Genomic DNA, 13,767 nt, shown 5'->3' with positions numbered 1-13,767 from the left:
ACTTCTTATTTTTTAGAAAATTCCCTGTTAACTTTAAGATGACATTCAGTGCCGTTTTGTGGGCTGCACTTCTTCATGATGTAGAACCAGAGAAATTATCTCTGAAAAGCAAAATATGAGTGAGGAAAGATTGTAATGTAGTGCAGCGCATTTCTTTGAACTGCACTTTTAAAGGTGCAGATGGTTTGATCGTCACAGCCCCTTAATTTCTGTGGAATGAAATGATCATTCAGAGTGGTTTGGTGTGAAATGCTCTGTTCTGGAGAAACTAAGGCCCAATCCCAAACACAAAAGCACTCCATCAATGAAATTACACATTCACAGATTAGCGTTATGCAGTTATGGAAGTGGAGAACATTAGTGATATGATAACAAAATTAGATCTCACAAAACCTTGTTAAACAGCATGGCATTACAAATCTAAAGTTATCTAGCAGTTTATGATCACTGTGGTCTGCAAATACACATCCAAACAACATTCCAGAGCAGGGAAACACACCTTCCAGGCTTTAGGAATAACTCGCCTTAATAATGCAGAATGACCCACCAGCGAAGTTCACTGCTCGAAAAGAGAAGATACACGATGATCTTTCATCTGGGCAAACTTGCCAAACCCTTTCTCTCGAAGTCCACCAATCCATGAATGAACTCAAGTGGGCAGGCGAGGAGAGCAGGAGAGTGTTTTTAACTGCACTCACAGTTAGCCATGTTTTTCTCTTGAACCTCTCTGGACTGACTTATGATTATGGCCATCATAAACATTAAACAAATATTTTACATAAAACTTTATAAACATAAAAAAACTTTATAAACATAAAAATAAACTTTACTTATTTATATTCATTAGAAGCAAGCCAGTATGAATAAATCCCAAACTGATTTAATTAAATTGTATAAGACCTGTTAGATTTTTCCACTAAATCTTATTAGGAGGCAGTGCGCATGTGCAATAGTAACAGGAAACGCATCATCAACCAGGTAATTACTTTAGCTGGCATGGTGGACATGAAACAGCTCCAATCTCCTGCCATCCTTTGTTATTCAGTGCAACTGCAATGAAACAGTGATGCGCATTAACTTGTGTTTTTAATGTTTTTGACCACATATTAATGTTTTATTTTGCTTATTTTGAGAGATACTCTAAACAACACCAGCGACCTAGCTAGCTAGCATCCTTGTGTCTGCGGTCATGTTAACGGGTACAAAAGGTAGATTACATAAACAGTGGGAGGTTCATGGTTTTTGTAACTGTAGGTGATCTCAAATTGCATAAATCCTACAAGCACTTCTGATTTAAACATTAATTTATTCAGGTTTATTGAACATGATGGAGAAACATAAATTATAATACCATTTTTTTCATTGGATTTATGTATTTAAACTGAATGGAAAATTGACATGTAATTAAAAAACATACGTTTTAACTTTTGGGCTTAAATATTTTTTTGAGTGTGTGTCCCAAACGTTTAATCTCTAATGTCTGCTCTAATGGCTGGAACCAAATTTACCTTTAACTTTGATTTACTAACATAACAAGAGACGGCGATCCTCTGCTGTCTAGCACTGAGGAAAAGCGTAATCATATAGACCTCATAAGTTGTAAGCCAATCGAATCAGACCTGGGGATGGTCTCTGGTGCTACTCACTCTGTAAAAAAATTAAATTAAAGATTAGGCCTTTTTCAAAATATATAATAGTAGCGAAAGTAGTTACAGAATGATGATGTCTACCTACAATATGGAATTGTGTTTATGAAATATTCATTTCAAAGTATATGTGAGGTAAAGACGTGAAGCATGAACGTTAGCTATTTTAACTATTTTGAGAAGTTTAGGAAATTTCACAGATTATTTGCTTTCATATTTCTATTAAGTATGTCAAACTATTACTACCTTTATTAGCTATATATTGCTACATATTTATGTATGTATAGCTATTAGTGGTGTTGATCCTAAAGCAATTGTATATCCCTGAATTCCTCACTCTGTTGATGGTCATTAGTTAAGAGGTGGCAGCACCATAGAAGGCCAGTCAGGTGAGAAGATTTTTGCCCATTCAAACAAAAAATGAACTAATTGATCCTGTTTGACTTTAATACCTTTGTCTGATCTGTGTAGGTGGACAGATATAGTGTTTCAGTCATGAAAGATCTGTGCTTAAAACACTGTAGAAACAGATCTACTGTCTGCCAACTGGCCAAATAGACATTTGATCAATTTTCCACCTATTGCTACCCTAAAAGTTCATGATGAACAGACACTTTGGGCCCATTAACAACATTCTCCTCTTAGTAAAGGCTCAGCCCGCCAACCACATATCTCTAGCATGAATACTTACAGAATGAAGGGTTGTTGGGCTAACAGCTCACCTAGCTTAATAACATTTGTATTACATGAGTAAACGAGGCTAAAATCAGCTTCTTACTCGAATTTCCCCGTTCCACCTTAAATAGTGCAACAGTTGCATTCTGCCCCCTCAGACTCATCTCAGGCCCCAGAGTATAACTGCTTCACCACTTTAGGTGGAACGAGAAATTATAAACAGAAGCTGGCTTCAGCCTCGCACTTATTAGCTGAGGTCATTTGCTAAGGCTAAGCTAACGTTAGCTCTCCTGACTGACTAAACTGAGTAAACAAGGCTAAAGTCATCTTCTTACTTAAATTTCCCCGTTCCACCTTAAATAGTACAACGGTTACATTCCGGCACATCAGACTCACCTCAGGCACCAGACTGTAACTGCCAGACCATTTAAGGTGGAACGGGAAATTATAAACAGAAGCTGGCTTCAGCCTTGCACTTATTAGCTAAGTAATTTGCTAATGCTAAGCTAACGTTAGCTCTCTTGACTGAGTAAACAAGGCTAAAGTCAGCTTCTTACTTAAATTTCCCCGTTCCACCTTAAATAGTACAACAGTTGCATTCTGCGCCCTCAGACTCGCCTCAGGCACCAGAGTGTAACTGCTGCACCATTTAAGGTGGAACGGGGAAATTATAAACAGAAGCTGGCGAATAAGAAGCTTCAGCCTCGCACTTATTAGCTGAGTAATTTGCTGATGCTAAGAATTTGTATTAAAGAATTTATGCAGCATCAGCAGCGCTAACATTACTCCTCCTAATAAACAGACACACGTTCAGCTCCGTCTCCTCATTATTCACCACCATCACTGTAATATTTCATCATCAACATTAACACACGAATACGGAGCCCCGCTGGTGACATCCTGTATCAATAAAAGATAATGCGTGGCCACGACTTAATAAGGCGTGGGAATGAGACTTAGTAAGCCGTGATCTCGTTCCCACGCTTTACTAAGTCGTGGCCAGGACTTAATCATCTCATTCCCACGCCTTCCTAAGTCGCATTATTTTTATTTATACAGGATGTCACCAGCGGGGCTCCGTACACGAAGGTAATCAGAGGGACGGTGGAGATCGAGTCTGCAGCGTCTGAGATTTTTAAAACGCAGAGTTAGAAAAGAAAATCATCTCACAGTGAAAGCCCCCTACGGAGCCCCGCTGGTGACATCTTGTATAAATAAAAATAATGCGTGGGAACGAGATCCTAATGCGTGGCCACAACTTAGCAAGGCGTGGGAACGAAATCACGGCTTACTAAGTCGTGGCCATGCATTAGGACATTAGGACATTCCCACGCTTTACTAAGTCGGTAATGTAGCTCATTATGCTAATAGTGAACTAAGCTGCCTAAAAGCGTGATAATAACGGCTCCAGGCTCTCTTTGTAGTGCAGGTCAGACGATGGCATCTACACCAAAATAGTGAATTACATGTCCAGTGAGAAGTCGTGCAGCCTGTGGCTGAATTCCAAATGACTCTATTATATTTACAGCGCCTTGTTTGGATGTAGAAGCTATTAGCTTTTATAAGAGCTACTTAGTGCACCAGATACCCAGACAGCAAGCACGTTCGGGCCGGATTACCTTGGCCGTCACAAAGTCCTCCTAGCAGTCGCATCTGCATTGCGGACTTGTGCCACATTTGGGCCAAGTAACTGTTAACAGCACTAGATACACTGCCGGTCAGCGGACTCAGAGCGCGTTGGGGCCGGATCTTTAAAACAGACGCGCCTCATTTAAAATTTGCGCCTTATTTAAAATTTGCCCCTCCCCTTTTTCCCCCTCAGTTCTCTGCATTGGTCAGTTGACTTTGACTGTAAAACTTGCTGCTGCTTTTTGGTAAGGTGTATTTTGTATTTTAAATATTTGCACATTTATTAGAATTACGATCAGGTATCTTGGGTTTTATCGTTTAACTTTTAATATGTTATTCAGTTTGACAAGCAGATAAGCTGAGTGGTGGAGTCCCTGGAGGGGAGGACGTCAGCACTAGCTAACCTAGTAATTTTAGCTGAGGTAGTGAGTCAAAATGTCTAATTCCAGCCTAAATTAACATTCGAGATTTCTCTTTAATTATGTTTAATAACGACACACTCTTAATCTTATGTGATCTCCCTCGGCCGGCTGTGTAACCAGCTAGCTTAGCCGGGTTGTACTGTGAGCGGCAGCTGTTAGCGTTCATTGGAAAATGTGAAAATGTTCTAAGAGCAGCTTTAATATTTCTGCCTGTTTTAGGAGAAAAACAAGTCTAAAGAAAACAGAGAGGTGAATGAGTGACTAATGTAAGAAACATCCATTAGCTGGAATCTATAGTTATCCTATATTGTGGTGTGGAGCTAGCGAGCTAACGTTAGCTAGCTAAGCTGTATTAGCCTGTGTAAGCAGTAAGGTTAGTTTAACCATCTTATTTTTATTTGCTTTTTTGTAGTGTCGGATTTTACTATTTTTTACTTAAAGAAATGGTAGGTTAACGTTACTTTTAATTATTTTTTTTTCTTGAAACTGCTGCAATAACATATATACCAGTAACACAGTCCTCGTATTTGGTTAAAAGTGTGTGAAATACCCCTCAGAAACAGAACGGGCTTCCCTTTGCTTAATCTTTTATTAGACGAAGCTTCAGCTCCCACACTGCTGCTCCCGCGGCCGCTTCAGACTCAGGGTCAGTTTCAAAATTCTCAAAATTGCGAAAAGAAAGTGTTTCTGCTATCATTACTAGCGTTATTATTATTGTCTCTGTATGTACATCTGCTGATATGTTCAGAAGCCTCAGCAGAGCTATTTACAGAGATGCTAAAGCTACTACTACTAGTAATAATAATAATAATAGCTTCACTTTTTTCGTCTTGTAATTTTGAGACGGTCTCTGACTCTGAAGCAGACGCGGACAAGCGCAGTGATAGCGTGAGTTGAACCTTTTGGCAAAAATAAAAGAATAGAGAAAAGAACAAGAAAAGAACAGCGCGGTTCAGTACAAACTGGGTTTGTTGTGTTTGTCATCTTTAATTTGGCCATGAAAGTGTAATTAATCCAATAAGACAGAACGTAATTGCGAATGTCACACGAACTTCACCGTCCGATGTGGTGTGTGTAGCCTGATTGTGTGAAAGCTGAGACATGGCCGTGGTGGTCTGAGGTGGTCCTAAAACGGTCACAGTAACGCAGCCGGTTTTTTTAAACATACATGCAGCTGCCTGCAGCACCGAGCGCGTTTAACTACCGCAGCTCGGTCATGTCGACGTGTCGGAATACTGTTTCACGCTCTGGTTTGCATTAAATAAACCAATAAAAGAACGCGTTTTACCGTCATTATGGGCCGTTACTGCGGTAGCTCGGTAACTCTTACCGGGCTCAGGCCAAGGCCCGATACATAAACGGACGCGCCTAATTAAAAAACATTCCCCTTTCTTTTTTCCTGCTCAGCGGTCTACAGTCATCCGTTGATATTGGCCTGTAAAGTTTGCTGCCGACTTTGAGGTAAGTTAATCATTACTTTTGATATCTGCACATATGTGATCAGGTATCACAAATTATTACATTTGTTTAAATTATTACATTTATTTTTAAATATTTTATTCAATTTGACAATCAAATAAGCTTAATGGTAGAAGAGTACACACAATTTTAGTTCTGTTAAAACAAATTACCGTTAGCGTCTTCTCTTTGATTGTCTTTAAGTTAAAAACAAATTTTGCCTCTCCGCCAGGGGCAGTCTCCTACACCTCTCCGCCAGGGGCAGCCTCCTACACCTCTCCGCCAGGGCCAGTCTCCTACACCTCTCCCGCCAGGGCCAGTCTCCTACACCTCTCCGCCAGGGCCAGTCTCCTACACCTCTCCGCCAGGGCCAGTCTCCTACACCTCTCCGCCAGGGGCAGTCTCCTACACCTCTCCGCCAGGGCCAGTCTCCTACACCTCTCCGCCAGGGCCAGTCTCCTACACCTCTCCCCACCAGGGCCAGCCTCCTACACCTCTCCGCCAGGGGCAGTCTCCTACACCTCTCCCGCCAGGGCCAGTCTCCTACACCTCTCCGCCAGGGCCAGTCTCCTACACCTCTCCGCCAGGGCCAGTCTCCTACACCTCTCCCCGCCAGGGCCAGTCTCCTACACCTCTCCGCCAGGGCCAGTCTCCTACACCTCTCCGCCAGGGCCAGTCTCCTACACCTCTCCCCACCAGGGCCAGTCTCCTACACCTCTCCCCGCCAGGGCCAGCTTCCTACACCTCTCCCCGCCAGGGCCAGCCTCCGACACCTCTCCACCAGGACCAGCCTCCTACACCTCTTCGCCAGGGCCAGCTTCCTACACCTCTCCGCCAGGGCCAGCCTCCTACACCTCTCCGCCAGGGCCAGCTTCCTACACCTCTCCGCCAGGGCCAGCCTCCTACACCTCTCCGCCAGGGCCAGTCAGCCTCCTACACCTCTCCCCGCCAGGGCCAGCCTCCTACACCTCTCCGCCAGGGCCAGCTTCCTACACCTCTCCGCCAGGGCCAGCTTCCTACACCTCTCCCCGCCAGGGCCAGCTTCCTACACCTCTCCCCGCCAGGGTCAGCTTCCTACACCTCTCCCCGCCAGGGTCAGCTTCCTACACCTCTCCGCCAGGGCCAGCCTCCTACACCTCTCCCCACCAGGGCCAGCCTCCTACACCTGTCCACAAGGGTCAGCCTCCTACACCTCTCTGCCAGGGCAAGCCTCCTACACCTGTCTGCAAGGGTCAGCCTTCTACATCTCTCTGCCAGGGCCAGCCTCTTTCACGCCCTTTTTTTTAGCCACTTTATCTAGACTGGCCTCTGTTGTTTTCCTCTGTAACCAACCTCTTTCACCACTTCTTTATATCCAACTTCCTCCATGTCTGCTATAGGGTGAACATTCTTCTTCTAAGGTTTCACCCACCCTTTACAAGGTCATGACCCCAATAAAACTGTGGGCTGCAAATATTGGCTGATGTGGGCCAACCAATGACTTGGTCGGACTCTTAATGGCACAGTAGTGCCAGTACTCCCCTGGCAGCAGACTCATTCTTATCATGTATTTTCAGTGTTGTAATTGTAATGGCTATTACAATTTCAGTGTACATCAAAAAATCTAGATTAAATCTAGGAGAAATCGCTAGATTATTCAATTACTAAAATAATCGATAGTGACAGCCCTGTTTTAAATAAAGTTATTAATATGTTGGATAGACGAAAACTGTTAAGAGCATTGTTTTCTTTTTTTTTTTTTGGTTCTTGCTTTCTTGCTGCAGCACCAGTCATTGCTTCTTAATTTGACATTGTAAAACTCAGCATGGTAGTATTTAGTATTCAGATTGCCAGTTACCCTTAATTATTGTGATGACATGAGCAGAGTTTATCAGTCTCTATCAGTGTTAAAGTCTGTTTTTTACGTCAGTTTATTACAAAGCAGCTAATTATCGCTTCTTTAATGGCAGGATTTTTTGCTGATAAGTCTACACCTCAGTACTGGCATTGTATTTTTTCTTGTTTGAATTCATTTTTCAAAAAAATGCTGTGTTGAAAACATAATGACATTCAATAAACCTTTTTTGAGGTATTTGGTTTTATGTTTCCTTTTTTGAATTTACAGTTTTTTGAAAATATGCATTATTAATGATTTGTGAATAATTATGTGGGATATGGAGCTGTTGTTGACTCTGGAACGGATCCGGTGCAGATGCAACAAGTCAGGGCCGGATCCGTTCCAGAGACAGCTGCTTATATCAATTTGAGCTTGGACCTCTTCTGAACTGGGTCTGTGCCACATTTGGGCCAGATATGAAGATAAAATTCAGACCTGCACCAATTCAGGGCCAGATGTAACGCTGTTCTTTGCTCATCTGGGACAGTTTTTAATCTGTTTTGGCGCAGATCCGTAAAACAGATCAGTTCCGGTATTGGGCCGTTGTGCAAAAAGACACCGGGCTGTTGCGGATCTGGACCGGGTGCAGCGCTACATTTGGCGCAGTGTACATTTGTTGTCTGGGTAGGGAGTAGGGAGCGATTTGAGACGGAGCTAAAAAGAGAACGCGCCCGTTCGCCCCGCTGAAACTCTCAGCAGTGAACAGCAATAAACTCCAACCAGCACCGATAAACATCGCCGAACGGCTTAGAGATGATCAATAAAAACTACGGGTTTTATTTAATGGGGTTTATACAAACACATAGGCACGCGCACACACACACACACATACATATATATATATATATATATGTATGTGTGTGTGTGTGTGTGTGCGTGCGTGCGTAGAGTAGAGTCTGGTTTCCATAGTAACCGAGCAGCGTCTGTGACGTCACAAAGGGGCGGGGCCTTCTTATAAATAGCGGGACTTTTCAGCCTCGTGTTCAGTCGGTTTGTTGACCTCATAGAGTTCGGATGTGCGACGTCGTTTATCCAGAACCCAAAGTATTCTCAGACAGAACAGCGCGGATCTTCTCCCGTACACAACCAGATAAAAGGTGAGTACAGTTTCAACTTATTTACACCTGAAGAACCAAATCAGGACATTAAACTAAGAGATAAAGAACCAGAATATAGATAAACAACCAAAATAGAGAAAAAGAACCAAAACAGAGATAAAGAACCAAAATAGAGAAAAAGAACCAAAAAAGAGAAAAAGAACCAGCATAGAGAAAAAAAGTTGAGAAAAAGAACCAGAATATATATGCCCTCTTTCTCTCTCCCATTCTATCTCTCGCTCTCTCTCTCCGATTCTCTCTCTCTCATTCTATCTCTCTCGCTCTCTCTCTCCGATTCTCTCTCTCTCATTCTATCTCTCTCGCTCTCTCTCTCCCGTTCTCTCTCTCGCTCTCTCTCTCTGATTCTCTCTCTCTCTCATTCTATCTCTCTCGCTCTCTCTCCCATTCTCTTTTCCATTCTGTCTCTCTCTCTCTCTCTCTCTGTCTCTCTCCCATTCTATCTCTCTCGCTCTCTCTCTCCCATTCTATCTCTCTCGCTCTCTCCTCTCTCTTTCTCTGTTCTTTCTCTCTCTCTCTCTGTTCTTTCTCTCTTTCTATGTTCTCCCTCTCTCTGTCTCTCTCTCTCTCTCCCATTCTATCTCTCTCGCTCTCTCTCTCCGATTCTCTCTCGCTCTCTCTCTCTCCCATTCTATCTCTCTCGCTCTCTCTCTCCTCTCTCTTTCTCTGTTCTTTCTCTCTCTCTCTCTGTTCTTTCTCTCTTTCTATGTTCTCCCTCTCTCTGTCTCTCTCTCTCTCTCTCTCTCTCTCATTTATGCTGGTTATTCTGTTTTATACAATCAATTATCAGTTATTATTAGTATTGTTGTAATTTTTATTGATGTTGTTATTACTAGGCTACTAGTACTGTGTGTACAAGTACTATGAGTACTTTGAAGGTCTAAATGACAATGAGAGGAGTAAAATTGTTACTCTTATTGAAATTGTTTTCTCTTACTGTTGTTATTGAGTAAAAGTACAAATACTCAATTTCAACGTATCTTCCAAAATAATACCAATAGATTTTAAAAAATTCTGTTATAAAATAAAAATTTTTAATAAAGATAAAAAAATTGTTTTAATTATGCTTGATTGTTTAGACAGTGACATATTCATAATGATTGCTAAACTACTATAACGCACGCATTGCTAGTCGCGCCCCCTTGTGGAGAATGCTATTTCGTTAGCAGGAGAAATGGTGGAAACACTTTAACGTTTGAGTGTCATACCAAACCAAAGGCTGCTGTGGGATGAAGTTGGTAACTCTGTGTAACGGTGTAATCTGGTAGGTTTACCTGTATTTCAGTTCCCTGATTTCTTGTTTTTTCTGTGTTTTAATATCTCAGGAGAGTCTAACATGGCGGAGAAAGCTCTTCGTAATGCAGCAGCAGGTTCTCTCTCGGAGCCTTGTGACTCTGCTAAGTCTCAGGACGTCTCCCGTTTCCTACAGAGCCTGACTGATCGGTATGTACTCAGCATTGAGTGGTGCAGCCAGGAATTACTCAAATGTACAGTATTGAATACAAATATACAAATATCCAGCACAGTGTACAAATGTATATACAAGTACACAAATATGAAATATACATATGAATAACATTACAATGCATAAGGAATAAAAAAACATACAGCATTTATTATGGCTTATGTTCCATTACAGCTGTGTTGCTAGCGGGTTAGCTTTCAAATTATTCATGTGATGGTAACAGATCTGAATCCTGATTGGTTAATCCCGATTCTTTAGCAGCTGGTAGCCAATAAAATGTGATGAAACAAGCTAACAGACATGATGTTTCCCTCTAGGGTTATTAAATATACAAGACTCAATAATGATGAATTTGTTGACATTTATGATCATTTTAGTGCAAAAGTCGCTGTCTCTGTTACATTAGCACTAAATGGCTGTTCTGCATTTTTTTCATCTTTCAGGCAACTACAAGTGATGCTAGGCGGAATGCATCAAATGGTGAGTTTTATAATTCAAATACAATTAAATCATATTTTTATTGTAATATGATTATTGTGAAATCACAGCAGATGAACCCTGTAAGACAATGCTAGTGATGACTTATACTGTGAATATGTTCTTTTGCTTGTAGTTCACGAGGGAAAAAATCACCAGAATGAACACAAACATTGAGAAGATTCTGACCACAGCATCACAGAAGGTCGTCATTCCGAAGCTTTGTGAAGTTCTAAATATGGATGCCAGGTCGCTTTTCCTTAAGAGACCAGGATCCTCAAACCATTCTTTGGTGTCAGTCACCAAAGAAGTTATGAATGCCATTGTGAAGACCGTCATTGACACTCTTGATGCAAAGAAAGATTCTCACATGCTTGAGCTTCGTAGAAATGTGACAGACCAGCTCCTGGCATCTTCATGTGGGTCTGTTGAGCCCAGCGCTAAGAATCTGACGTCCAAAGATCAGGCACAACTTCGTGAATGTGCAAAAGATGTCATTCTTGAGGTCTGCTCCATCTATCAAGCCAAAGAACTCAAGAGTGCGTCAGATTTGTCTTGCCCTCCAAAGATGAGCGTCACGGATTTTGTTGAATGTTTACTATCCGAGCTGGGTGACACAACAACATCCTCTCAGAGTTCACCGATCAGTGACGATATCAGCTCTGATTCAGCCTGTGGTGCAAGCAAAAGCATGGCTGATAAAGCACCTAAAAGAGCTAAGTCCTTTCACAGAATTCCCAGCCTTATGAAACTGTCAAATATGGCTTGCAAGATGGAGACTTCCGTTCCTGGACAAACTCTGAGGAACGCGTCCTTATATGCCAAAATCTTTGTGGATGAGCTGTTAGTCCAACTGGACTCATTTACAAAGTCTGAGGTATCTGAGGATGATCAGTCAGTACTTGGACAATGTTCCTCTGATACATCTCTCATGTCTGAGTTGCTTGTAGACCATTTAATGGCTTACATTCAAGAGGTCTCAGGTCCATCCTTTGGAGACGGCATACCTGCCACTGCTCTGGATCGTCAGGTACCTTCTTTCCTTCAAAGCTTCTCAGCTAAGAGCTTCCAAAAAATCCAGCATGAGGATACACGGACCAAGGCAGCTCAGGAAGTGAGTAAAATCTTACTCAAGTCTTCAAGCTTCCTTGTAAGCCAAAGAGATTGCAGTGTGGAACCAACTCCGTCTGAATGTTTGGTCAAGGCATTCGACCTCGTCGATTCTGTCATTGATGGAATTTGTGAACATCTGGATTCCACGATATTATCCGATGGTTTGAAAGAAACACGTTCTGAACCTTTGGATTGGATGGAATCAGGTGTTGACGCCTCTGAAGGGATTCTGTGGTACACTGCGTGTACTACTTACAACAGTGCGATGAGACACCTAAGGGATTTTTCTGCAAAGTATCAGCAGAAAGCACCTAAGGTCGATCTTTCAGAGATCAGTGTTGGGGGAACTGTTGACAAGACATTTCTGGCAAATAAAGACCACCTTGGCTTGTTGTTGTCAAATGATCGCAGCTCAGAGGAACCAAACATGGACAAACTTTCTTTAGATCCAGACAGATCTCGTCATATTGTGTCATCTGAGCACACTGTTTTACTTCCTGGGACCCCTACTCCTGAGTCATCTAAGGGTAGAGGTAAGATATCACACCTTCAAAGACCATTAGTGATGGATGAACATGAGCCACCCAAGAGCAGAGAGAGAGTTTCAATGGCCTCTTTACTGGGCACCATGATGGCCTCCCTGGGTTTGCAGAGCTCAGGTGCTTTTAACTCTCTTGAGGAGTTAGCTGCAGCAGCAAAAAGAGTGGAGGACCTGTTTTCCACCGCAGCCCCTCAGGAGTTCGCCAAAATGGTGCAGCTCATACTGATGGACAGATTAACTTCTCTGAACATGTCAGAGTCTGTTCTTGGCACGAGAAGACGGCAGAAACACACTGACCTACAACGGTCCTTTGCTTCTGAGTTTCTTGTCGAATTCGCAGACGAGTCGGTAAAATGTTTGCTCATGTCTTGCATGGCCCCTCGACCAGCTTCTACCACTGCTAAAGACATTCCAAGTCTGGTCATGCCCTTCAGAGTCACTCCTGAGAGTTTTGAGATCTCAAGACCCCCATCTGAGGTGTTTGCTGACACAATGGATCTGTTGTCCAAAGTAATTGTGAACAGCGTGATGGACAAAGTGTCGGCACTGTCTGATCATGAGTTGAATGCTGTGGATTCAAATGCTGAAGAGACACCTGAAAGTGACTCACACAGCTCTGAAAAACTCAAGACATCTCCTCCAACCATTTCCGTGGATGCTCTCCATTGTTGCATACGTGCAATATTACACAAAGTACAGGAGATGTCATCCACTGGGGTTCATGGATCTCCTCTCTTAATTGATGAGGACCAGGTCCAGAATGTTACGGACACAGTCAAAGGAATTTTAGCCCTTTTTACTGCTGTCACAGTAGAAGATGGAGAACATGCTCTCAAAAAACTTCACCGCTCCATCATTGATACTGTGTATGCAGAGGTTCTTCGGAGAATCGGATCCGAAAACCAGCTCATTGAAGCTGTAAAAGCCCAGAGTGAGCTGTTGGCAGGATCTCTGGCAGTCTCCATCGTTAGGGCAATTAAGAATGCAGACCCTAAAGACTTGTACCGTCCTACGTCGGTTAAGTCTGGTTCCTCTCCCTCTATCAAAGAGGAACCTTTGGTCTCCAGCCAGACCATTGACGATGTTTTGTCACCAAGCCAAGTGTCAAGCAGATGCTTGCTTCAGTCGGACACAAAGGATCAAGCCAGCCTGGCAACTTGGCTGGTTCTTCGAAATCTGGCGCAGTCAGCAACACCTTCATTAGACCTGACAAAAGAAGCGAGCTCCAAGGATCCGAAAGAGCTGATTGAAAGAATTCTCAGCGAGTTCTCTGCATCCTCTGGTGCTGCAAAGCTAGAGGAAGTTCTAAGCGGTACGTTTGTTGAGCTCCTTCAAAGGTTTGGTAAGGGA

The 13,767-nt window shown here is 42.7% G+C and overlaps 1 protein-coding gene across 1 annotated transcript in view; it reads left to right on the top strand.

Annotated features, from left to right (window-relative positions):
- The first annotated feature begins 7,528 nt into the window (after nt 1-7,528).
- Nucleotides 7,529-13,767, top strand: part of LOC118798499 — a 7,971-nt gene continuing 1,732 nt past the window's right edge. The window contains exons 1-4 of the mRNA XM_036557875.1: nt 7,529-8,803; nt 10,147-10,264; nt 10,730-10,766; nt 10,900-13,729. Coding sequence (XP_036413768.1) covers nt 10,158-10,264; nt 10,730-10,766; nt 10,900-13,729 — 2,974 coding nt within the window. The 5' untranslated portion in view covers nt 7,529-8,803; nt 10,147-10,157. The remainder of the gene's footprint in view (nt 8,804-10,146; nt 10,265-10,729; nt 10,767-10,899; nt 13,730-13,767) is intronic.

The sequence above is a fragment of the Colossoma macropomum genome, unplaced genomic scaffold (genome assembly GCF_904425465.1).
Source record: "Colossoma macropomum unplaced genomic scaffold, Colossoma_macropomum, whole genome shotgun sequence".
NCBI classification, from domain to species: Eukaryota; Metazoa; Chordata; class Actinopteri; order Characiformes; family Serrasalmidae; genus Colossoma; species Colossoma macropomum.
The sequence above is the reverse complement of the archived record's forward strand: the minus strand, read 5'-3'. Positions and strand labels throughout refer to the sequence as shown.